Source organism: Nycticebus coucang, chromosome 5 (assembly GCF_027406575.1).
Source record: "Nycticebus coucang isolate mNycCou1 chromosome 5, mNycCou1.pri, whole genome shotgun sequence".
NCBI classification, from domain to species: domain Eukaryota; kingdom Metazoa; phylum Chordata; class Mammalia; order Primates; family Lorisidae; genus Nycticebus; species Nycticebus coucang.
In genome coordinates this window covers 52,377,235-52,401,640 of record NC_069784.1, presented here as the reverse complement: position 1 = coordinate 52,401,640, position 24,406 = coordinate 52,377,235, and the positions used below count along the sequence as shown (strand labels likewise).

General features: G+C 37.2%; 1 protein-coding gene and 1 pseudogene across 8 annotated transcripts in view; both read right to left on the bottom strand.

Moving 5' to 3' along the window:
• Positions 1-4: 4 nt before the first annotated feature.
• Positions 5-24,406, bottom strand: part of LOC128586388 (Golgi pH regulator A) — a 64,390-nt gene continuing 39,988 nt past the window's right edge. For 5 of the 8 annotated variants that reach the window (XM_053592159.1, XM_053592167.1, XM_053592164.1 and 2 more), the window contains 7 exons: positions 17,550-17,659; positions 15,255-15,343; positions 14,207-14,299; positions 3,526-3,621; positions 1,781-1,870; positions 766-831; positions 5-638 (listed from right to left, as the gene is read on the bottom strand). In XM_053592159.1, the coding sequence (XP_053448134.1) occupies positions 432-638; positions 766-831; positions 1,781-1,870; positions 3,526-3,621; positions 14,207-14,299; positions 15,255-15,343; positions 17,550-17,659 (751 nt within the window). In that variant the 3' untranslated portion in view covers positions 5-431. The remainder of the gene's footprint in view (positions 639-765; positions 832-1,780; positions 1,871-3,525; positions 3,622-14,206; positions 14,300-15,254; positions 15,344-17,549; positions 17,660-24,406) is intronic. The other 3 variants (XM_053592165.1, XM_053592161.1, XM_053592160.1) reach the window with 3 other exon arrangements.
• Positions 6,540-6,635, bottom strand: LOC128586965 (uncharacterized; annotated as a pseudogene).

The window sequence follows — 24,406 nt, the reverse complement described above, 5'->3', positions numbered from 1 at the left end:
CCAGTGTTATAATCTTTGATTTTTTTACTGACAATCTCAAGGGAAAGCCATGACCTTTTCCATGTGAACCTTGACTTAAAACAGAAATCTATGTGTTTGGCCCAGCTCCCATGGATACCTCTTGCCCCAGAGTTCCAGTGTATTTTCCCCCACTAGTTTCTTGGCTCTTCTGCCCCCGTTTCCCCCGTCCATGAGCTACGCCAGCCTTAAATCTATGCAGGATGCTCTCTGCTGAGTACTGCCTAAGTTACTTAGCTTCATGTTCTAGCTGTTACTTACGTTCACAGTATCATCTGAGAAAGGAGTATGCTGTAGGGTGAAATATACTACCATAGCATTGTTTAAAAAATATTAGACCTTGGTCCCCTCCTTTTTTCCCACCTCTTATATCCAAGTTCTGACACCTTTAATAGTCTACAGTAGGCATGAGTTCAAGGTGCCATCTGCTTCTCTGGTGCCTGTTTGTGAGCCAAATAGAGGAAAAGTATGCTAGAGAGTGCGCTGACCAGGAAGATCACATCAAACCAACGGTGATAGAAGTTGAACTGCAGTTCTCCCAGGACTTCAGTGATTATGGTGCGGTATTCTAGAGGCATACTCATTCGGATCAGCAGCACTGAGGAGACGAAGTACATGCCCTATAAGTCAAATCAATCTAGAAGTTACTCTATAATGAGTAGCAGGTAAAAGCAAAGTATTAAAATATTTAATAGTATAAAACATTTTTGGTATTTTCTAGCTATAAAACTAGTTCACTAGACTTACCATTATCTGTGCTAATAGGAGAACGATGACATTGGAAGACTTACTGCTGGAGATGGCATAAAAGAACTGTCAAAAAAAGGAAGAGATGAATTTACGTAGCACTGCTAGATTCCTGTGTCACAATATGATTAACAATTAAAAGCCTCTTCCATGCCATAACCCTCTGTAGAATAATTCACATGATTAAGGTTATGAAGAAGAGACTTAGAATACTGAAAATGTTTCCCCCAGAGGTAGTTAGTGTTACATTATAACACATAAAAGGTTCTCTGTTCTATCACACTTCACAAAGTATGTGATGCATTTGACTTAAAATCGCCATAAAATCTTAAATCAGACTATTCCAGGCTGTTCTAAGCATTTGTAATTGCTAACTAGGCTCCTGAGCAATTTCCAAAATTGTGTGGGATGCCTCTTTTTCATTCAAATAGCTCTTGGATCTTGAAATCCCTATCTCTTCTGCCAGAGAGGACTTACATTCTACTTCCATGGAATCTTTCTATGTTGATTAGAAAATAGCTAAATATAATTGGTCCTCACTTAAAGTCAATAGGTTCTTGGAAACTAAGACTTTAAATGAAACAATGTATAACAAAACCAATTTTTTTCCCTCATCAACATTATAATGAAAGCTGTATGCTGTTTGGCTTTGCTTAAAGCAGTTTCCGAGACCCTGTTGATGACATTAAGTGAAAACTTACTGTATTCTGCTCTTCTACTTTCATATTGCTTTACAAATGACTCTCACTATTATTTTAACTTCAAATATCTGATGAATACTATGTGCCATTTTGGTTACATTTCAGCGAACAAAACAAGCCCTTATCTCATTCTATCTACTTTGGTAAATGTATGATGTAAATACATCATCAATTGACACAGTAGATGAACTTTTAAAAAATTCTGTTGTACGTCTCAGGAGGCAGAAATCTTAATTAGGTAAAATTATCTTATGGTACCACACTGTATTTAAACAAATGATAAGCAGTACTTTTAACACTGTGCTGCAACATACCTTGGTAAGAGTGATCAATAACCCTCTGATGGATGTGACGATGATTATTCCAACAAGAATGAAGGAAATGTGTTGGGACCAAAACTTCACCTACCACCATAAAAGGAAGAAAAAAATAGCTGTTAAATCTCTGTTCAGAGACGTGAAGGCTAAGCTGTATTCAGATCACTTATGTGATTATGAGAGGGAACTTCACTAGGCTATACCTGATTTTCTTTTTCTTTAAAGCTGGGAGGAGAAAAGCAAGTAAGTGGGGGAGAAAAAAAACAACCACCTATAGGGAAACTGCAGTGTATATCTTAACTAGGAGATTTTTTCCTAACACAAGAAAGCAAGTACAGAGAAGTAATAAAAATAGTAAAAATAACACTAATCAGAAAAAAGAGCTATTGATATAACTTTATTATGATAAGTGAAAAGCAGGAATTAAAAGGAAACTCAGGAATTTATTTTTAATATCTATGCATTATAGTTCTCTGATCACCCAAATTTTAAGGAATCTTTCTTTTTGTAATAAAAGAATATATAGACAATCTCAGCTAAGTTCTAGGAAATAGCTGAACTTCATTTAAACCACAAGTTACCTTTTCTCCTCCTGCACTGCATCATAGTGACAAGCAGTTTTAGGACCCTATGCCTGATTCATTTCTGAAAAGTGTCTGGGGGGAGCTGCTATTACTAACACCTAAAAGTTTGTTATTCATAATTACAAAATATGCAGTATATAGAAGAATTATAGATGGAATTATATCTAGCAATTAAGTAGCCTCAGAAAGCACAGATAAGGAAGAGCATTTCTCAAATTCAGCCCAGCAAAAAATGTGAATGAGGAAAAGCCACATGCAACAATAACAAATGTACTTAATTTATGCAATACTGGAAGACACATGCTCCTTTACGTGCAGAGATGATACCCCGTTGATCTAGCATCAAGGAACATGTACTCTGAGCTGTTTCTTAAGGACTGGACCTCAGTTTGCTCTTGTTCATTTTATCCTGCTCCCCTTGAGCATGTCTGGATGAGATGGATGGTTGGGGGTAGCATGCAGTCTGTGTCTAGGTTGACAGAACAACTGGGACTAAGAATGAGACATCAGTCTTAAAGTGCTATGCAGCCAGAATCACTGGCCATACATATATCTGGAAAATACACTAGTCTATGAATATAGACATTGAACTTAAATTGGGACAAGGGTGTATTTATGAATTAGTGTTGTGAAACAGGTAGAAAGCTAATTAAAAAACAACTTCATGCAAAGGTGACAGTTACCATCTTTAGCCCAAAGTCTACATTGATTAATTGATAAAGATCATTTCTTACAGCACAATTCATTTTAGTTCTAACACAGAACACTAATTAGCAGTCAATATTCTACAAGGGGAACCAAAGGTGAGTTGTACATTTGAAAAGCTCATCAAGTATCACCGAGAGAAGGACTTGAATACTTTCTCAGGGAGAAAAAGATAAAGTGGCTGTCTACACAGAAGCAGAGGAGAAACTATAGAAATAATCAGTATCCATGACAATAATGAGCAGCAGTTGTTATTATGGCTTTGTAATTAGAAAGAGAATCCAAGTCTTCTACAAATGTGCCATCTGAGTATGTCAAAATATACAGAGGAGAATGGGAAGAAGAAAAGAAGCAAGTACATAAAGTATGGGAATTAGAATTCTAAAAATTGTAAGTTACAGCAAATAAACCAGAAAGAAACATAATAAACCAGGATCTTAATATAACTCTCACATCAAATTGGATTCCTAGGTAATTCACAGTGATCTCAATGCCTCTTGTGACAGGGTCAGTTTTCCCAACTCGATCAAAAACGATATTGATGGTTGCCTGCAGAGAAACAGAACTTAATATGTTAAAACATCTTAAGAATCACTCTTTCAAAGAAATGATTCAAAATAATGAACAAATTACTACTACAAATCTGACAGGCTGATGTTCCTAAAACCGCAACTTTACTTTCAATCTAAATCACATATAAGAAATTCATTGTGGCTACTCATGTACCGGCAAATAAAAGTCCTTATCTATTGTGCCTTTGATTTGATTCTCAGCTTGACTGTTATCCACACATATGAAAGAGACGGGAACAGAACCTTATCCCATGAAGATAGACAAATAGCCAACATATACAAAGTGTCCATAAAGTTTGTGTGCAATTTATTATGTTAAACTATTTACAATTGCACACAAACTTTATTATGTCCACCCTATACATGAAAAATTCTCATCATCCCTAGTCATCAGTTAAATGCAAATCAAAACCACCCTGAGATATTACCTAACTCTAGAAAAAACAGCCCACATCACAAAGTCTCAAAGCTGCAGATGCTGGCATGGGTGTGAATGGAAGAGAATACTTACATGCTGTCGGTGGAATTGCAAACTAGTATAGTTTTTTTGGAAAGAAGTATGGAGAAAACTCAAGGAATTAAAAATAGACCTTCCACTTGATCCTGCAATCCTAATACTAGGTATTTACCCAAAATTAAAAAAAAAATTTTATCACAAGGCCATTTGCACTTGAATGCTTATCGCAGTTCAATTTGCAATCATAAAGATGTAGAAACAACCCAAAGTGTCCATCAACCCATGATGTATTAATAAACTGTGGTGTATATATATACCATGGAATACTATTTCGCCATAAAAAAAACTTTACATCTTTTGAATTTACTGAATGGAGTTAAAGAATGTTTTCCTTAGTAAACTATCTCAAGAATGGAAAAGCAAGCACCCCATGTTCTCAATAGTAATTTGAAACTAGCAGATAAACAACTACAGGCCCATATGAGAGAAAAATTCAATTAAATTCAAGAAGGTGTGAGGGGAAAAGATGGGAGGAGCCCCAACAAGTTTAATGTATGGGTACATGGCACATCTTCTGGGTGAAGGACTCAGCTACAACTTGGATGCTACCTAACAAATGCAAATGATATAACCCAAGCACTGGCATCCTTATATTAATAAACAAATTATAAGATAATTTGGGGGTGCATGTGGCTCAGTGAGTAGGGTGCTGACCCCATATACCGAGGGTGGTGGGTTCAAACCTAGCCCTGGCCAAACTGCAACAAAAAAATAGCCGGGCGTTGTGGTGGGTGCCTGTAGTCCCAGCTATGTGGGAGACTGAGGCAAGAGAATAGCTTAAGCCCAGGAACTGGAGGGTGCTGTGAGGTGTGTGATGCCACGGCACTCTACCGAGGACGATAAAGTGAGACTGTTTCTACCAAAAAAAAAAAATTATGAGAAATAAAGCTTTGCTGCCTTAAAAACAAAAGTCCTTAACTACCCCAGTTTTCCTTTCTGTAAAGAGTCAAGAGGAATAAAGCTGTGCCATATATGCCTTAGTTTATTGCAAGCCAGAAAGGTAACATTCTGGTAAGAGATCAAAGAATTCCAAGGTCATTCCCCATGGCAATTTTCTGAAAGCTCTAAGAGCAAAGATTAAAATAACAAAAAAGGAATTATAGCTAATAAGCCAACAAAGGAGATCAAAGGAAATCATGAAAACTACCCAATTATTTAAAAAAAAGGAAAAAGGTAAAATATGAACAGACAAAAAAATATTAACATGTTAGTTTAAAACCCATGCATATCAATAATCATATTAAATGTAAATGGCTGAAATTTTGGGTCAGTAAATTCTGCCACTATAGTGTAACAGTAGCTAGAGACAATACATAAATGAATGGGCATGGCTACATTCCATTAAAACTTTATTTACAGGGGCGGTGCCTGTGGCTCAGTCGGTAAGGCGCCGGCCCCATATACCGAGGGTGGTGGGTTCAAACCCGGCCCAGGCCAAACTGCAACCAAAAAATAGCTGGGCGTTGTGGTGGGCGCCTGTAGTCCCAGCTACTCGGGAGGCTGAGGCAAGAGAATCACTTAAGCCCAGAAGTTGGAGGTTGCTGTGAGCTGTGTGAGGCCACGGCACTCTACCGAGGGCCATAAAGTGAGACTCTGTCTCTACAAAAAAAAAAAAACAAAAAAAAAACTTTATTTACAAAAACAGGCAGTAGTCAGGTTTGGACTGTGCACTATAAACAGATGATCCTTGGTCTAAATATGCCAACGAAATGGCAGGGATTGTCCAACTGAATAAAAAAGCAAGACCCAATTATATATGGCTTATAAGAAACCCACATTAATAAAAATTCAAATAGGTTAAAAGAAAATCATGAAAAAATTTGCTGACACTAATAATAAGAAAGCTAGATTGTCTATACCACTCAAAGCAGATTTCAGAGCAAAAAATGTTGCCAGGTATTAAAAGGATCATCTCAACAAGGGATATTTTAAAATAAATATTTAGAATAATTAGATTTAGATTTAGATTTTACACACAGATGTACCTAATAACAGAACTTCAAAATACAAGAAGCAAAAACTGATAGGAATAAAAAATAGACAAATCCACAAAAGTTAGATCCTCTCTATCAATCATTGACAAAGCAAGTAGTCAGAAAATCAGTATAATTTTACTATCAGTCAACTTGACCTAATTGATGTTTAAAGAACATTCCTGCCAACAAGAACAGAATACATCTTCCACTTAAGTATACACACAGCAGCGATAGTCACTATGCTGAGCTCAACTGACCATATCTAGGACAGAAAACAAGTCTTGATGAATTTTAAAAGATACATATCATATATAATATGTCCTTAGACCACATGAAATTGAATTAGAAATCAGAAAATATTTGGAAGATCCCCCCAAATTTTTTATTTTATTTATTTATTTATTTAATATGGAACGCTTCATGAATTTGCATGTCATCCTTGCGCAGATCTTCTCTGTACTGTTCCAATTTTAGTATATGTGCTGCCGAAGCGAGCACAGATCCCCAAATATTTTATAATACTTCATATAACCCATGATTCAAAGAAGAAATCAGAAGGAAAATTAGAAAGTATTTTGAACTGGAGGCGGAGCAAGATGGCGGCCGAGTAACAGCTTCCTTGCATCTGGGCACCATGAGTCTGGGGAGATAGGACTCCAGGCATCTATCTCTGGCTGGTGGGATCTGCCTATCATCACCCCTGCGAGGATACAGGGAGTCAGTGAGAGACTTCTGGACCCCAAGAGGAGGACTAAAACAGTGGAAAACAGGCAAGTGGTCGCGTGTGTTCAATCCGTCTAAACCCGCCCGCAACTGTAAGTTCAGTAGCAGCGAGACTGCAAACCAGAAAGGCCTTACCTGTGAACTGTTTTGGTGTCTTTGGACTTGGCACTCAGTTGAACTGCCTTGGGGAGAGCCTGACCAGGAGTGTGGAGAACTTTGGCCATTGTCTAGGGCCCCAGTCTGAGCCGCTAAGCCAGATAGAGCTAATAGTGTTTGGCTGTGGGTCACAGGGAGCCATTGTGAGCGATCTGCCTTAGGCCCTCAAGGTCGCAGAGCTAGAATTGGGTGGGAGCTGGTAACCCAGCGACCAAGTAGCCTAAGGGTGGGGTCTGAGTCTCCTTGCAGCCCTAACCCTCAGGGGCAGAGTGAGACCAGTTTTGGCACACTGGGTAAGTGGATAGCCACTACAGCAGTGATGCCAGCGACAAGCACTTGAAAGCTTCTGCTCCGCAAGTGAACAAGTTCAAAGTGCCTTTTAAGTGGGCTGAAGAGAGATTTAGGGTGTCTACCTGCTGGGGTTTGAGAAATCAGCAGCCTCCAGTCGTATCAGAATTGTGATTAACATCTCATACCCCAGAGGACCACGTGTTGCCCAGACAATATTCAATAACATATACATACTGCTTTGTTTTTGGTTGTGTGTTTTTTTTTTTTTTGGTTTGGTTGTTTTTTATTTTGTTTATTTTGATGTTGTTGATGTTGTTTTGTTTTTTAAGTTCAACCTTTTCCATACAGATCCTTTTTCCTTCTCAATTTTTCTAGTTTAATTATAATTTCCCATTGCTGCCTTTTTCAATAATTAGAACTTCATTTTTGCTAGTGTTTCTACCGCTATTATTTGGTTTTTCACCCAATTTTATCCCATAAAATTTTCTGTTTGCTTGTTTTGGTTTGATTTATAGCACTTTTGTCTTTCCTCTCTACTTGGTGGAGGTGGGGTACTGTGTCTGATCAGGTTAGCAAAGAGCTGCTGACCTCAAGGGAACCACCCAACTGGGCACCACCAGAAGGTGTTTTTTTTTTTTTTTTAAGGTTGTGTCAAAGTACCCTACTGTACACCTATATTGCTCTGTCTCCCTCTTTCTGTGCCTCTCTTCTTTTTGTCAATATTCCTTTTACCCAGCCCCTCTCCTTTTTCTATTTTTCTTATCACTCGGTCCTCCTTTCCTTCATCCCTTTTTTGCTCTTCAACCATCTCACCCTTCTGGTCCTGTAATCCTTAGTCCACAGGCATGAGAACTTAAAGAGCAAGAGGAAGTGAAAGGAAAATTAGGGCAAGGAAACAGATAAAAGAAATCACTCATGAGGAAGAATCAGCAGAAAACTCCAGGCAACATGAAGAACCATTCCAGAACAACCCCGCCAAGGGACCATGAGGTAGTTACTGCAGATGATTCCATCTATAAAGAAATGTTAGGAATGACAGAAAGGGAATTTAGAATACACATGTTGAAAACAATGAAAGAAATGATCGAAACAATGAAGGAAACTGCTAATAAAGTGGAAAATAACCAAAAGGAAACCCAAAAACAGAATCAAATAAGAGATGAACAATACGAAGAATATAAAAAGGATATAGCAGAGCTGAAGGAACTGAAGCAGTCAATTAGGGAACTTAAAGATGCAGTGGAAAGTATCAGCAACAGGTTAGACCATGCAGAAGAAAGAATTTCAGAGGTAGAAGACAAAGTTCTTGAGATAACTCAGATAGTAAAACAGGCAGAAAAGAAGAGAGAGAAAGCAGAACGTTCACTTTCAGAATTATGGGACTTTATGAAGCGTTCCAACATACGAGTTATAGGAATTCCAGAAGGGGAAGAAGAATGCCCCAGAGGAATGGAAGCCATACTAGAGAATATTATAAAAGAAAATTTCCCAAATATCACCAAAGATTCTGACACACTGCTTTCAGAGGGATATCGGACCCCAGGTCGCCTCAACTCTAACCGAGCTTCTCCAAGACACATTGTGATGAACCTGTCCAAATCAAGACAAAAGAAAAGATTCTGCAAGCTGCCAGGAGTAAGCGCCAGTTGACCTACAGGGGCAAATCCTTCAGAGTGACCGTAGACTTCTCTAATGAAACTTTCCAAGCAAGAAGACAATGGTCATCTACCTTTAATCTACTTAAACAGAACAATTTCCAGCCCAGAATTCTGTACCCTGCTAAGCTAAGCTTAAAAATTGACGGAGAAATCAAATCATTTACGGATATACAAACATTGAGGAAATTCGCCACAACAAGACCAGCTCTACAGGAAATACTTCAACCTGTTCTGCACACTGACCACCACAATGGATCAGCAGCAAAGTAAGAACTCAGAAATTAAAGGACAGAACCTAACCTCCACACTGATGCAAAAGATAAAACTAAGCAATGGACTCTCACCAAATAAGACGAATAGAATACTACCACACTTATCAATTATCTCAATAAATGTTGATGGCTTGAATTCTCCACTGAAGAGACATAGATTGGCTGACTGGATTAAAAAACACAAGCCATCCATTTGCTGTCTGCAAGAAACACATCTGGCTTCAAAAGACAAATTAAAGCTCCGAGTCAAGGGTTGGAAGACAATTTTTCAGGCAAATGGAATTCAGAAGAAAAGAGGAGTTGCAATCTTATTTTCAGATACATGTGGATTTAAAGCAACTAAAGTCAAAAAAGACAAAGATGGTCACTTGATATTGGTCAAGGGAAAAATACAACAAGAAGACATTTCAATTCTAAATATTTATGCACCCAATTTAAATGCTCCCAGATTCTTGAAACAGACCTTACTCAGTCTGAGCAATATGATATCTGATAATACCATAATAACAGTAGACTTTAACACTCCTCTTACATAGCTGGACAGATCGTCTAAACAGAAATTAAACAAAGATATAAGAGATTTAAATGAGACCCCAGAAAAACTGTGCTTGATAGACGCATATAGAACACTCCACCCCAAAGATAAAGAAGATACATTCTTCTCATCACCCCATGGAACATTCTCCAAAATTGATCATATCCTGGAACACAAAACAAATATCAACAGAATCAAAAGAATTGAAATTTTACCTTGTATCTTCTCAGACCATAAGGCACTAAAGGTGGAACTCAACTCTAACAAAAATGCTCGACCCCACCCAAAGGCATGGAAATTAAACAATCTTCTGTTGAATGACAGATGGGTGCAGGAAGAAATAAAACAGGAAATCATTAACTTCCTTGAGCATAACAACAATGAAGACACAAGCTACCAAAACCTGTGGGATACTGCAAAAGCAGTTTTGAGAGGAAAATTCATTGCTTTAGATGCCTACATTCAAAAAACAGAAAGAGAGCAGATCAACAATCTCACAAGAGATCTTATGGAATTGGAAAAAGAAGAACAATCTAAGCCTAAACTCAGTAGAAGAAAAGAAATATCCAAAATCAAATCAGAGATCAATGAAATTGAAAACAAAAGAATCATTCAGAAAATTAATGAAACAAGGAGTTGGTTTTTTGAAAAAATTAATAAAATAGATAAACCATTGGCCAGACTAACGAGGAATAGAAAAGTAAAATCTCTACTAACCTCAATTAGAAATGATAAAGGGGAAATAACAACTGATCCCACAGAGATACAAGAGATCATCTCTGAATACTACCAGAAACTCTATGCCCAGAAATTTGACAATGTGAAGGAAATGGATCAATATTTGGAAACACACCTTCTCCCTAGAGTCAGCCAGGAAGAACTAGAGCTCCTGAACAGACCAATTTCAAGCACTGAGATCAAAGAAACAATAAAAAATCTTCCAACCAAAAAACGCCCTGGTCCAGATGGCTTCACTCCAGAATTCTATCAAACCTTCAAGGAAGAGCTTATTCCTGTACTGCAGAAATTATTCCAAAAAATTGAGGAAGAAGGAATCTTCCCCAACACATTCTATGAAGCAAACATCACCCTGATACCAAAACCAGGAAAAGACCCAAACAAAAAGGAGAATTTCAGACCAATCTCACTCATGAACATAGATGCAAAAATTCTCAACAAAATCCTAGCCAATAGATTACAGTTTATCATCAAAAAAGTCATTCATCATGATCAAGTAGGCTTCATCCCAGGGATGCAAGGCTGGTTTAACATACGCAAGTCCATAAACGTTATCCACCATATTAACAGAGGCAAAAATAAAGATCACGTGATCCTCTCAATAGATGCAGAAAAAGCATTTGATAAAATCCAGCATCCTTTTCTAACTAGAACACTGAAGAGTATAGGCATAGGTGGCACATTTCTAAAACTGATTGAAGCTATCTATGACAAACCCACAGCCAATATTTTACTGAATGGAGTAAAACTGAAAGCTTTTCCTCTTAGAACTGGAACCAGACAAGGTTGTCCTCTGTCACCTTTACTATTCAACGTAGTGCTGGAAGTTCTAGCCAATACAATTAGGCAAGACAAGGAAATAAAGGGAATCCAAATGGGAGCAGAGGAGGTCAAACTCTCCCTCTTTGCTGACGACATGATCTTATACTTAGAGAACCCCAAAGACTCAACCACAAGACTCCTAGAAGTCATCAAAAAATACAGTAATGTTTCAGGATATAAAATCAATGTCCACAAGTCAGTAGCCTTTGTATACACCAATAACAGTCAAGATGAGAAGCTAATTAAGGACACAACTCCCTTCACCATAGTTTCAAAGAAAATGAAATACCTAGGAATACACCTAACGAAGGAGGTGAAGGACCTCTATAAAGAAAACTATGAACTCCTCAGAAAGGAAATAGCAGAGGATACTAACAAATGGAAGAACATACCATGCTCATGGATGGGAAGAATCAACATTGTTAAAATGTCTATACTTCCCAAAGCAATCTACCTATTCAATGCCATTCCTATCAAAATACCAACATCGTACTTTCAAGATTTGGAAAAAATGATTCTGCGTTTTGTATGGAACTGGAAAAAACCCCATATAGCTAAGGCAGTTCTCTGTAACAAAAATAAAGCTGGGGGCATCAGCATACCAGATTTTAGTCTGTACTACAAAGCCATAGTGCTCAAGACAGCATGGTACTGGCACAAAAACAGAGACATAGACACTTGGAATCGAATTGACAACCAAGAAATGAAAGTAACATTTTACAACCACCTAATCTTTGATAAACCAAACAAGAACATACCTTGGGGGAAAGACTCCCTATTCAATAAATGGTGTTGGGAGAACTGGATGTCTACATGTAAAAGACTGAAACTGGACCCACACCTTTCCCACTCACAAAAATTGATTCAAGATGGATAAAGGACTTAAATTTAAGGCATGAAACAATAAAAATCCTTCAAGAAAGCATAGGAAAAACACTGGAAGATACTGGCCTGGGGAAAGACTTCATGAAGAAGACTGCCATGGCAATTGCAACAACAACAAAAATAAACAAATGGGACTTCATTAAACTGAAAAGCTTCTGTACAGCTAAGGAGACAATAACCAAAGCAAAGAGACAACCTACACAATGGGAAAGGATATTTGCATATTTTCAATCAGACAAAAGCTTGATAACTAGGATCTATAGAGAACTCAAATTAATCCACATGAAAAAAGCCAACAATCCCATATATCAATGGGCAAGAGACATGAATAGAACTTTCTCTAAAGACGATAGATGAATGGCTAACAAACACATGAAAAAATGTTCATCATCTCTATATATTAGAGAAATGCAAATCAAAACAACCCTGAGATATCATCTAACCCCAGTGAGAATGGCCCACATCACAAAATCTCAAAACTGCAGATGCTGATGTGGATGTGGAGAGAAGGGAACACTTTTACACTGCTGGTGGGACTGCAAACTAGTACAACCTTTCTGGAAGGAAGTATGGAGAAACCTCAAAGCACTCAAGCTAGACCTCCCATTTGATCCTGCAATCCCATTACTGGGCATCTACCCAAAAGGAAAGAAATCCTTTTATCATAAGGACACTTGTACTAGACTGTTTATTGCAGCTCAATTTACAATCGCCAAAATGTGGAAACAGCCTAAATGCCCACCAACCCAGGAAGGGATTAACAAGCTGTGGTATATGTATACCATGGAATACTATTCAGCCATTAAAAAAAATGGAGACTTTACATCCTTCGTATTAACCTGGATGGACGTGGAAGACATTATTCTTAGTAAAGCATCACAAGAATGGAGAAGCATGAATCCTATGTACTCAATTTTGATATGAGGACAATTAATGACAATTATGGTTATGGGGGAGGAAACAGAAAGAGGGAAGGAGGGAGGGGAGTGGGGCCTTGGTGTGTGTCACACTTTATGGGGGCAAGACATGATTGCAAGAGGGACTTTACCTAACAATTGCAATCAGTGTAACCTGGCTTATTGTACCCTCAATGAATCCCCAACAATAAAAAAAAAAAAAAGTTTAAAAAAAGAAGAAAAAAAAAGAATGACATGCTCCTCTAATGACTGTAATCTGAGGGAAAATTTTTAGTAGCTTAGCTGATTGAATGCAGTGTCTTCATTTGTCCTCTCCTACTGAATAAATCAAGATTTTAAAATGTCATCTGAAGGTACTAACACCAACGTATTATAACATTAGATTCACTAAATCCAAAATCCCTCATTCATCTACAATGATCAAAATTTACAAGATGACAAAGCTCCTCTTTGTGTAAACAAAGTGCTAGAAGGAAAGTCATCAAATCAGAAAGGCAATATGCTTTCAGCCTTTTCTATAATCACACTGAAATCTATTAATACCTGCAAATGAGTCAGAAGGAAAGACAAATAGTGTATGTAAGTAAACATAAAGCAAAAAATATCAAGAGAAGCCATGAAAGAATAAGAGCTATAAGCACAGAAGACAAATTTATCTATGGAAATACATTTTACAATTTGCTTTGCACTTCATGTAGGTCTACACGTTATTAAAAAGGACAAGTAGCCTCTGTTCTGAGCTGACAGTAGGAGTTGAGGTTATACACAGTCATGTACCCAAGGGTAACAGAGAAAGCAGAACATGAAACAAGAAACTTTCACATTCAATTCATATATTTCATAAACTAAGTCCTTATTAATGATTTTTGACAGAAAAAAAAGGGCAACTTACTTTATCTAAAAAAGGAGAGGGTGGCAAAAAGAATGAGGCTCTGAGATATGAAAGATCACATTCCCCATTTACTCAGTAAAATTCAGAATTTAGTGCAAGGTATCAAATCTACTCTCATTTCCCTCCTATTACCATTAGAAAAACATCTAAAAATAGGACAGTTAAAAATAATATACTTACCATGAAAATTTTCCAAACACAGTAAATGGAGAAAAAGTAACCCAGAAAATTAAAGTATTTCCCTTTGAAAGTTTTGGAATATTCTATTCTCTCCTGGGGTGTGAAACAAACAGAAAACATGGTTCATCTCAATAAAATATAAATTAATATTCAATACAAATGTCCCTCTCTATAAATCATTGTTTAGGCTGGGTCAAATAACCACATATGGTAATATGTCATAACATGAAACTAACAGTTGTAGTAGTGGCCAACATTTACTGAATACTTCAAACCACAGACTGGGGTAAACACTGTACATGCATTATCTGCTTTGACTTTCATAACAAGTCTTACAGATTCTATTATCTTAATTTTAGAGATGAGAAAATTGAAGTTTAGAGAGGTTAAATTACTTGCCCAGGGTCACACAGCTGGTGAGGTGTGGGCCTGTTTTCTAAGCCTAGTTAACTTCTATCCTATATGACTACTCCCATAAAGTAGGCTCAGGCCTTTCAGTTTCCAAAGCCTGTTAACTATGCTCTAACAGCTACCCTGTGAAGCCAACCTCAAAAAGAATTAAAATAGTTTGTGATCTTCACTAACAGATTTTGTATACTTAAGTTACATTGCATTTTAGGAATAGGAAAGTTACTTCTTGTAGTTAGGATATTTATGGGATCTAGATCCTTTAAAATAGAGGTAGACCATGGCATATAGGTGTCTACTGCTCTTATAACTAACTTGTAATGGAATAAAAAGGAGCAGAGGAGCTACCATCTTTATCCCAGGTCAGTAGGAAGTGGAGCATGCCACCTTCCTAGGTGTTGAAACCCTCTTCTGACCATCCCACCAATTTCTATTACTGAAAGTGTTCTACTAAGGATTTTGCTAGCAATAGGAGCAATTTCATGAAGAGTATAGATGCCTCACTCTTCATGTTTCATGGCTGATACTGAAGCTATGAGGTTCTTTTGCTTGGCCATGGAGAACACTCAAAAACCAGTTAGTCTCATTCTCTCTTTAATCATATTGTTAAAAATCACACTTCAGTTTCCTTGCTCTGTACCTTGGTAGCATATAGATCAGCTGTTTCCAGAAAAAGCTGTCTACTTAGTTCTTCCAAAGCATCCACTTCCTGTTGAATAAGGGTAAGATCTGGCACAAAACACCATTAAGGTTCAAATCACATACAAATGTAAAGAAATGGCAGTGAAGAAAGCACCTTTTTGGTTTTTTCATAGCAGATCCCAGGAATTGCCTGTATTTTCAATTCTCTATTTCATAGCTTGCAGTGCTACTTCAGTGCAATTTTCCCAACCTCTGACATAGATGTGTAAAAGCTTCACTATCAAGTATACCACCATCAAATATCTATCACTGTTTCTCTAAGTGGCTCAGATGGATGGTTTTACTTGTTTGTTTTTTGCTTTATTTATCTAGTTAGATTAAATGAAATGTAATCTTCAAGATCACAAGTGGTTACATAATAACACCCATAGTAATACATAGCTTTCTCCTATATTATCTGAATAAATACAATGTTAGGAAAGGGAACTAATAATATTTACTGAGTTCTAATATAGGCTGGGATTTATAGACATTATCTTCTTTAGTTCTTTAGGGACATTATCTTCTTTTATTCTCACAATAATCCCATGAGATGACAGGTGTTAACAATTTGCAGATAAGGAAAGTGAAGTTCAGAAAGTTAACTTGCTCAAAGTTACACAGCTAACAGGTGTGGATGAAAAGTCAGATATGCCTTAATCCAAGGCCTGCTTTTTCCACTACCCTATGCTATTTTCCAAGAACTCAATCAGGTAGTCTCCCATTTAGAAAACAGGGACTCAGAGAGCTTACATAATCCTGATGTATTTGCTGACTATCACTGAAATAGCTCTAAAACCTACAATATTGGCTTTATGGAATTTTAATAAAAATAGTAAACAGAAGTACTGAGCCAAGTCCTACCTTCTCTGTGATTTTTTTCCCACTATTACCCAAGTGAGCAAGTGCCCTTCAGTTCCTTCCTTAACAGTGGCTACTATTTGCATAGTTCAGACCACCAAACAATATAGTCTGTCTAGTTAGATGTCTATCTCTCCCATGATTAGGGCAAGGTTGCTGAGGAGAGAGGCAATATTCTATTCATCATTTTATCCCTGAGTACTCAGCTTAGAAATAGATATGAAATGAATGTTTCTTGATTAAATAAATCTAAATTAACACTTTTTCTTTCTCTTCCATAATCATCCTGCCTTTCTTTGATCTTATTCTTACCTATATTTGACACTAGAACATACTCACAATTTGTAGGAAGAATAGACTATATCCTTCTTCTCTAATTGAAGGAAAAGGGAATTTGTACTTCCTTGGGCCAGAGAAGGCAATAAGATATACCATCTCATGCTTATCCTCCAAAGTCTTGACTTAAGAGACTGGGAGCCACACAGAGATTTGGTTATACTATTTGGGAATTAGTTCAACACCATAACCAGTTGAGCCAAGAATAATCTACTAACCTTACCTCCTTGGTTCGTTTTTTTTTTTTTTTTTTCCTCAGACAAAGTCTCAGTATGTCACCCTTGGTAGAGTGCCAGAGAGTCACAGCTCACAGCAACCTCGAACTCCTGGGCGTAAGTGATTCTCTCGATTGCCTTAGTCTCACAAGTAGCTGGGACTACAGGTGCCCACCACAACGTCTGGCTATTTTTTTTGTTGTAGTTGTCACTGTTGTTTGGCAGACCCGGGCCGGGTTTGAACCTGCCAGCCCTGGTTCAAACCCGGCCCGGGTCTGAACCTGCCAGCCCTGGTTCAAACCCGGCCCGGGTCTGAACCTGCCAGCCCTGGTTCAAACCCGGCCCGGGTCTGAATCAGCCGTTGAGCTACAGGTGCCAACCCATCTCCTTGGTTCTTTAAACCAAAGTCACTAGAGAAACCGTGACTTAAAATTTATCTAGGAATAAAATTACTTTAGAAATAGGTCATCCCATATACAAACCATCCATTTTAGGGAGCCATTTCATTTTGTGGTGGTTTTTCAGAGTTGAGAAATATAATAGTGTAGTGGAAATAACTATGAAAAAGAGACCACAGTTCTGTTCTTAGCTTTGCCACAAACCACTGTAAATGGAAAGACTGACTTTTTATGACCCTTCAGCTCATAGACAATGATTTTATGATCTCACCTGCAGGTTGGAAAGAGGATTCTGCATGCACTGTTATTTTCTAAGCCTAGCCCTGGTCAGTTTGCACCCTGACACAGTCAGGTACCCTAGAAGGGGCTATCTTAACACTATTTTTTTCTTCTGTCCTTGGTCCAGAGTTGACAAAAAGAATCAAGGAGGGGGACAAAGGATACTTTCACTTCCCAGTGCTGAAGTAGTAACACTTTTTATCATTCCCCAGAATCCTGATGGTTTGTTATACACCTCCCCCTTCTGGAACATAGTTCTTCGTGCCATTGCCATCCTGAAATGAAAGAAAATACAAAAACTCAGCAAGGAAGCATGGAGCCTCAAAGTCCAGTCTCATCCACTTTCCAGTCTCACAGCTGCCTCTTTCATCTGCTGAGCTGTTCAGAAAAGGATACTGGTTCCAGAGTCCAACTTTTCTACCACTTACAACTGAAGGGAAACCATGTGGAAGCAATGTGGTCTAGGTGAAGCAGCACAGAATTTGGAAGAGGCAATACTTTTGAGAACTAGCTCTGCCAAGTTAGAAGCTGTGAAGCCTTAGAATTTTCATTTTTCATGTCTGGATGGATGTGAAAATGAATGAAATAATCTATAAGAACTTATGTTTTCAGTATGGTGCCCCATGATCACATGAATGTACACAGTTATGATTTAATAATAAAAAAATAAAATAAAATAAAGTAAATTGAAATAAGAAAAAAAGAACTTATGTTTTCAATCATAAAGTGTTGTACATATGTTAATAATTATTACAGTTACCATTTAAGCATAAAATGGCAAACATTCCTAGCTAGGGTACCAGGTATAGAGTAGGAATTCGATATTTTCTTCCTTCTTTTTCAAAAGTGGACAAAAGGAAAAAACAGCAAAAATTAGTCCTTTTCTAAAAATTAGTCTAATCCACTCACACACTGTGATCTGTCCCACTACTGAATAAATGAACAGGAAACCTACCATTCCTTTCTCTCATCCTCTCAGTCTGTGATGGACCCATTAGCAGGGTGGCAGCTGCTGGATTGTTCCAGTCCAACACAAAGATATTAAGAACAAGGCCCTTGAGAGGTTAAAAAATAAGATCATTTGTACATAAATGATTACTTGAAGGGTATAATGGGCCAAGGCCAGTAGGGCCTGAAAAATGAACCAGAATGAGTCTAATAAAAATATAGAATATCAAGACTAAAGAAAACTTTAACTGAAGACAAATTTTGGGGTGATAAGAGAGAAAAATGGTGAGGAGGAAGCAGCAACATTGCTATGTATGGTTAGGACTAATACAAATGGTACCAATAGTACCAAATACCAAATGGTATTTCTGTGGGCTAAATTCTTTAAGCCATGTAGCTAAAATAATATTAACAAGAAAGAATGTTAGGTGTGTCAGCCATGTTGACTTAACTGTTTTTTCCTCAAAATGGCCTTTGCCTGGATACTGAGAGAAAGAAACACAGATCTAAGATCCAGCTCTTTCTGACTTTCTTCTAACTATAATCAACCATAACTCAGCATTTTGGGAAATATAATAAATGACCAAGAAGAGGATCAGACCTAGAGAGATTATGACTTGGTGAGATCAGTAATTCTTAGTTTTTCTTTTCCACAGTTGAGAAAGCTAGAACATGTATGTAAAGAAGGACAGGGTTCCTTTCCACTCCTTGAGTAGTGCACTTCAGCTTACCACACTCTTTTAAAGGACAGACAGCTGGGACAGAGGGAGCATAGAGCCCATTTCTGCTGTCCTTATTTTCACTGTCCATAACACAAGCATGAATGACTGGCTGTGGAGTGGAACTGGTTGAATACATAAAGGCAAATGACAGTGTGTACTGTGGTCTCATAATAGGTAGAGAAGATAATCACTAGAAGAATGCAAGTTGGCTGCACACAGATGAACATGGCTTTGTTTTAAACAACTTGCTTTCACTTTCAATTTTATCAAACTTATTTATTAATTCTGAACCAATTTTGCTCTTCTCAAATAAGTTGCAGATGAAAAAGAAACTGTCACATAGTTAAGAAGAATAACAATATCAAACTTTCTCAGATGGTGAAAAGAAATAAAAAACCCAATAACAGTACTATGGAACTAGATTATTTTCATCTTCAACTTTTCTTTGCCATCTTCACCACCACAGTAATCATCATCACTACTGCCTCTTTATAACAAGATAAAGATAATAAGAAATTATCTATTTGTTACCAGCTGAATGTTATTTAAAAATCCATACTATGGAAAAACATATACACTTGGTTGAGGTTTGGTGGTAGTGCATAAGACAAGCCGAAAAATGTCTACCATGGTTTAAATATGTCATTTTGTTTTCTCTTCTCTGTTGTTCCTGGTGGGAAGTCAGTCATTACTTTTAATTTTGAGATACTTGTAAATTTACATACAGTTTTAAGAAAAATACATGAGTAGATTAATAAAATGTGATACATGTATACTATGGAGTACTCAGCCATAAAAAAAAATGGTGAACGGATACCTTTTTTAACAACCTGGATGAACTGGAGACCTTTCTTCTAGGCGAAGCATCACAAGAATGGAAAAACAAACACCACATGTAGTCACTATTAAATTGGAACTAATCAATCAACACTCATGTGCACATCTGGTAGTAAAACTCAATGGAAACGAAGCAGGTGAGGGTGGGAGGTGGGAATGGGTAAATTCACACCTAATGGGTACAAGGCATACTATTTTAGAGATGGGCACACTTATAATTGTGACTCAAACTGCAGAAAGGCAATTCATGTAACCCAAACATTTATACCCCTGTAATACTCTGAAATTAAAAAAAAAAGAAAATAGAAAAAATACAGAGATTCCATGTACTCTTTACCCAGATCTCCCCAATGGAAACATCTTGCAAAACGGAGTCATGATATCCATCACTACAAGTATCATTCATACTTCCCTGTACAGCCCACTTCCTTCTCACTCCCCCCACCCCCCTTAACCCCTGGCAACCACTAATCTGTGGTCTATTCTATACTTTTGTCATTTCAAAAATGTGTAAATAGCTAGAAACAGTATGTATCCTTTGGGAAATGGCTTTTTCACTTAACATAATTATTTTTGAGATTCATCCAGGTTGTTGTGTATGTCAACAGTTTGTTTGTTTTTATTGCCAAGTAATCCATGGTACAAATGTACAACAATTTGGTTAACCATTCACCCATTGAAGGACATATGGATCCTTTCTAGTTTTTGGCTACTATGAATTAAGCTGTTATAAACATCTGTGTATAGGTTTTTATGTGGATGTAAATCTCCATTTCTCTGGACAAATTCCCAGGAATGCAATTGTTGGGTGTGGTAACTGCACGCCCAGTTTCTTTCTTTCTTTCCTTCCTTCCTTCCTTCCCTTCCCTCCCTCCTTCTTTTTTTTTTTTTTTTTTTTTGAGATTAGGTGTACAAGAGATTTACTGGAGGAAACAATTATCAAGGATAAAGGGGAAGGCCGCTGGGGTAGGCAGGGAGAGACTTTTGAAGGGGAGAAGGAAGGACTAGGTAGGAAGAGTCACATACTGAGACACAATTCTCAGAAAGTTTTGGCCAGGCTGAGGGGAAGCCCCAGAGTCAGAGTTGCCTGATAGATGAATCTCCCACTGGTTGCATATTCAGTTTCTTACTAGCTAAACTGTGTTCCAGAGTTACCTTGCCATTCTATATTCCTACCAGCAATGTATGAGTGATGCAGTTTCTCTGCATCCTTACTAGCATTTGACAGTGACTAATTTTTATTTTAGCCATTCTGATAGGTATGTAGTAGTATCTCATTATGGTTTTAACTGCATGTCCCTAATGACTAATAATGTTGAACATTTTTTCATGTGCTTATATACCATCTATATATCCTCTATAATAAAATGTTTGCTCATGGTTTTTGCCCATTTTCTAATTGCACTGTTTTTCTTTAAATTTCAGATTAATATGAGGGTACATACGATTAGTTTACATTGTTTGAATTTGTTAGGTAAAGTTCAAGTTGTAGTTGAGCCCTTCACTCAGTGGGTGTACTATAGTAGTCCTTTCTCATATATGCAATTTTTGAAAATTTTTTTTTCAGGCTGTAGCTTATCTCTTCATCTTTTTACCAGGATTTTTCACGGAGCAAAGTTTTTAATTTTGATGGAGCTCAATTTTTCCTTTTATAAAGTCTAAAACCTTGTTGTCTAGCCCTATATCTCACAGATTTTCTCCTATGTGTTTTTTATAAAAGTTTTACAGTTTTACACTTAAGTCTATTATTTATTTTGACTAAATTTTTGTATAAGAAATTTAGATTCAGATTCTTTTTTGTTTTTTATTTTTCCTATAATTGCTTCAGCATCATTTGGTGAAAGGCTATCTTACTTTTCCACTGAACTGCTTTTGCATCTCTGTCAAAAATTAGCTGAGGATATTTGTATCAGTTTATTTCTGAGTTCTCTATTGTGTTCCACTGATGTATGTTTGCCAGTGTCACACAGCTGGTTGAGTACTGTGTGGTACTGGCAGATATAGACCAGTAACATATCACCATGTTATGTCTTCCTATTCAAAAACACGTCAACACCTCTCTCCATTTACTTAGATATTTGATTTCTTTCATTGGGGTTTTATAATTTTAGCATTTGAACCCTACATGCTTTCTTAGATTTACATGGAAATATTTTATTTTTTTGAATGACTTGATGTCCAAATATTCAGTGCTAGTACAGCAGAATCTCTCAAAGCTGACCACAGTAAGGGACTGTAACAAACTGGTCAACATGAGGACATGTCAACATAAGAAACTAGGCCAACTGTACTAATAAGTACATGTGGTGCCTGTCTGGTTTATGAAAATTAGGTCAACTTGAGGTGGTCAATGTAGGGAGGTGGGTAGTCAACTATGGATGTTCTACTATAGAAGTGATTTTTTTTAAGAGACAGGGTCTCACTATAATTGTCCAGGGTGGATTCACACTCAAGCGATCCCCCTGCATCAGCCTCTTGAGCATTGGGACTATATGTACACAATAGTGACGGGCTACACTTGACTTTGTGCTTATTTTGTATTCCACAATGTTGTTGAATAGCCATTTCTTTTTTTCATTGTTTCCCTATATGTATCATTTTACTCTGGCTGTTTTCAATATTTTCTCTTTAGGCAGTTTGACTATTACGTACATTGGTGTAGTTTTCTTTTGTGTTTATCCTATTTGGAATTTCTTGAGCTTCTTGGATCTGTAAATTAATGTTTTCCATCAAATTTGAGAAGTTTGGGGACATTATTTCTTCAAGTACTTTTTCTGCCCCATTCCCTCTCTTTTAGGACTCCAACTACAAGGATCTAGATAGTTTTATTTTGTCTCACATTGAGAATTTTGTTCATTTTTCTTTAATCTTTTATCTCACTATTCTTCAGATCAAATAATTTCTAGTGATCTATCTTCAAGTTCATTGGTTTTTTTCCTTCTGCATCTCAATTCTTTTGTTAAGACCAGCTAGTAATATTTAAATTTTAGTTCCAGTTTCTGAATTTCTATTTTGTTTCTTAAAAATTTCCATTTCTCCGGGCGGCGCCTGTGGCTCAGTCGGTAAGGCGCCGGCCCCATATGCTGAGGGTGGCGGGTTCAGACCCAGCCCCGGCTGAATTGCAACCAAAAAATAGCAGGGTGTTGTGGTGGGCGCCTGTAGTCCCAGCTACTCGGGAGGCTGAGGCAAGAGAATCGCTTAAGCCCAGGAGTTGGAGGTTGCTGTGAGCTGTGTGATGCCACGGCACTCTACCGAGGGCCATAAAGTGAGACTCTGTCTCTACGAAAAAAAAAAAAAATTTCCATTTCTCTGTTGTGATTCCTTATGTTTTCACTAATTAATACCATACCATGCTTTCCTTCATTTCTTTGAATGTATTTCTTTTTGGGGGGAGGAAAATTAAAAGATAATTTTATTATTAGCTCAGATGATAGAATAAAATTTTCATTGACTATTTTGACAGCAAAAAAAGACTATGGGGTACTTGCTTTATTTTGCAGCAGCCTAAAATGTACAATCTCTAGGTGTTAATATAGCTAAAAGGGGTCCTCTATGGAGCTGATCAGAGCCAAAACCCAAAATACACATCTCTAATATCTCTCTGTAATATGTTTCTAATACTTACTTTCAAGTCTTTGTTTCTATCATCTGGACCCACTTGGAGTTAGTTTCTATTGATGGCTTTTGATCTTGAATAGGGGTAATGTGGTCTTATTTCTTTGCACGTCTAGTAGATTTTGGTTGATTACTTGATATCGTAGTTAATATGATTTAGTGACTTTGGAATTTGTTTTGTTCTTCTGAGGATTATTATTGTTTTGTTTTTTTTTTTTGTACTAGTAAGTAGTTAACCTACCTACACTTAATCTGTGAAATCTGTTATATCTGCAGGAAGTAATGTTTCTGCTCAATTTTCCAGCTTACTGTTGCTTCTTTTTAGTTTGACTTTCTAATGGTCTCCTCTGAGCCTGAGCTACTATATGATAGTGGGTTAACCCCAAATATGGACAGATTCTATAATGATATTTTAGTACTTATCTTCTCTGTGGTTTTTTAGCTCCTAAGGTTCTCTCCTAAATTTCTAATTGCTTTGCTAGTCCTGAGTTCTACCCTCCAACGACTCAAGCCAGTAAGACTTTCACTTTCTGTCATCTAAGTTGTGTGCTCAATCTTCACATAGCTCAGGCAATGTACTTAGTCAAAGTCACAGCAAACTTGCAAATCTCACAAAGAATCAATTCTATTTTTTCAAGGATAGATTCCCTTCTAGTTTCTACCTACTTTTTCCCAGACTCTTTGGTGTTTCCTGTGCACATGCATAATTTAGTAAAGAGAAAGGGATTGGTGCAGGGTTTATACTCAGGTTTGGATCTCAGTCTTTCTGCATCTCTCTCATTTCTACAATTTCCCCTTTAAATTCCTAGTTATTCTTGCTGATTATAACTCTATTGATCTGTATGCTAGAGTGGCTGGGTTATGGTTGAGGGGCACCACTAGACAAGAAAGTCATAAAAT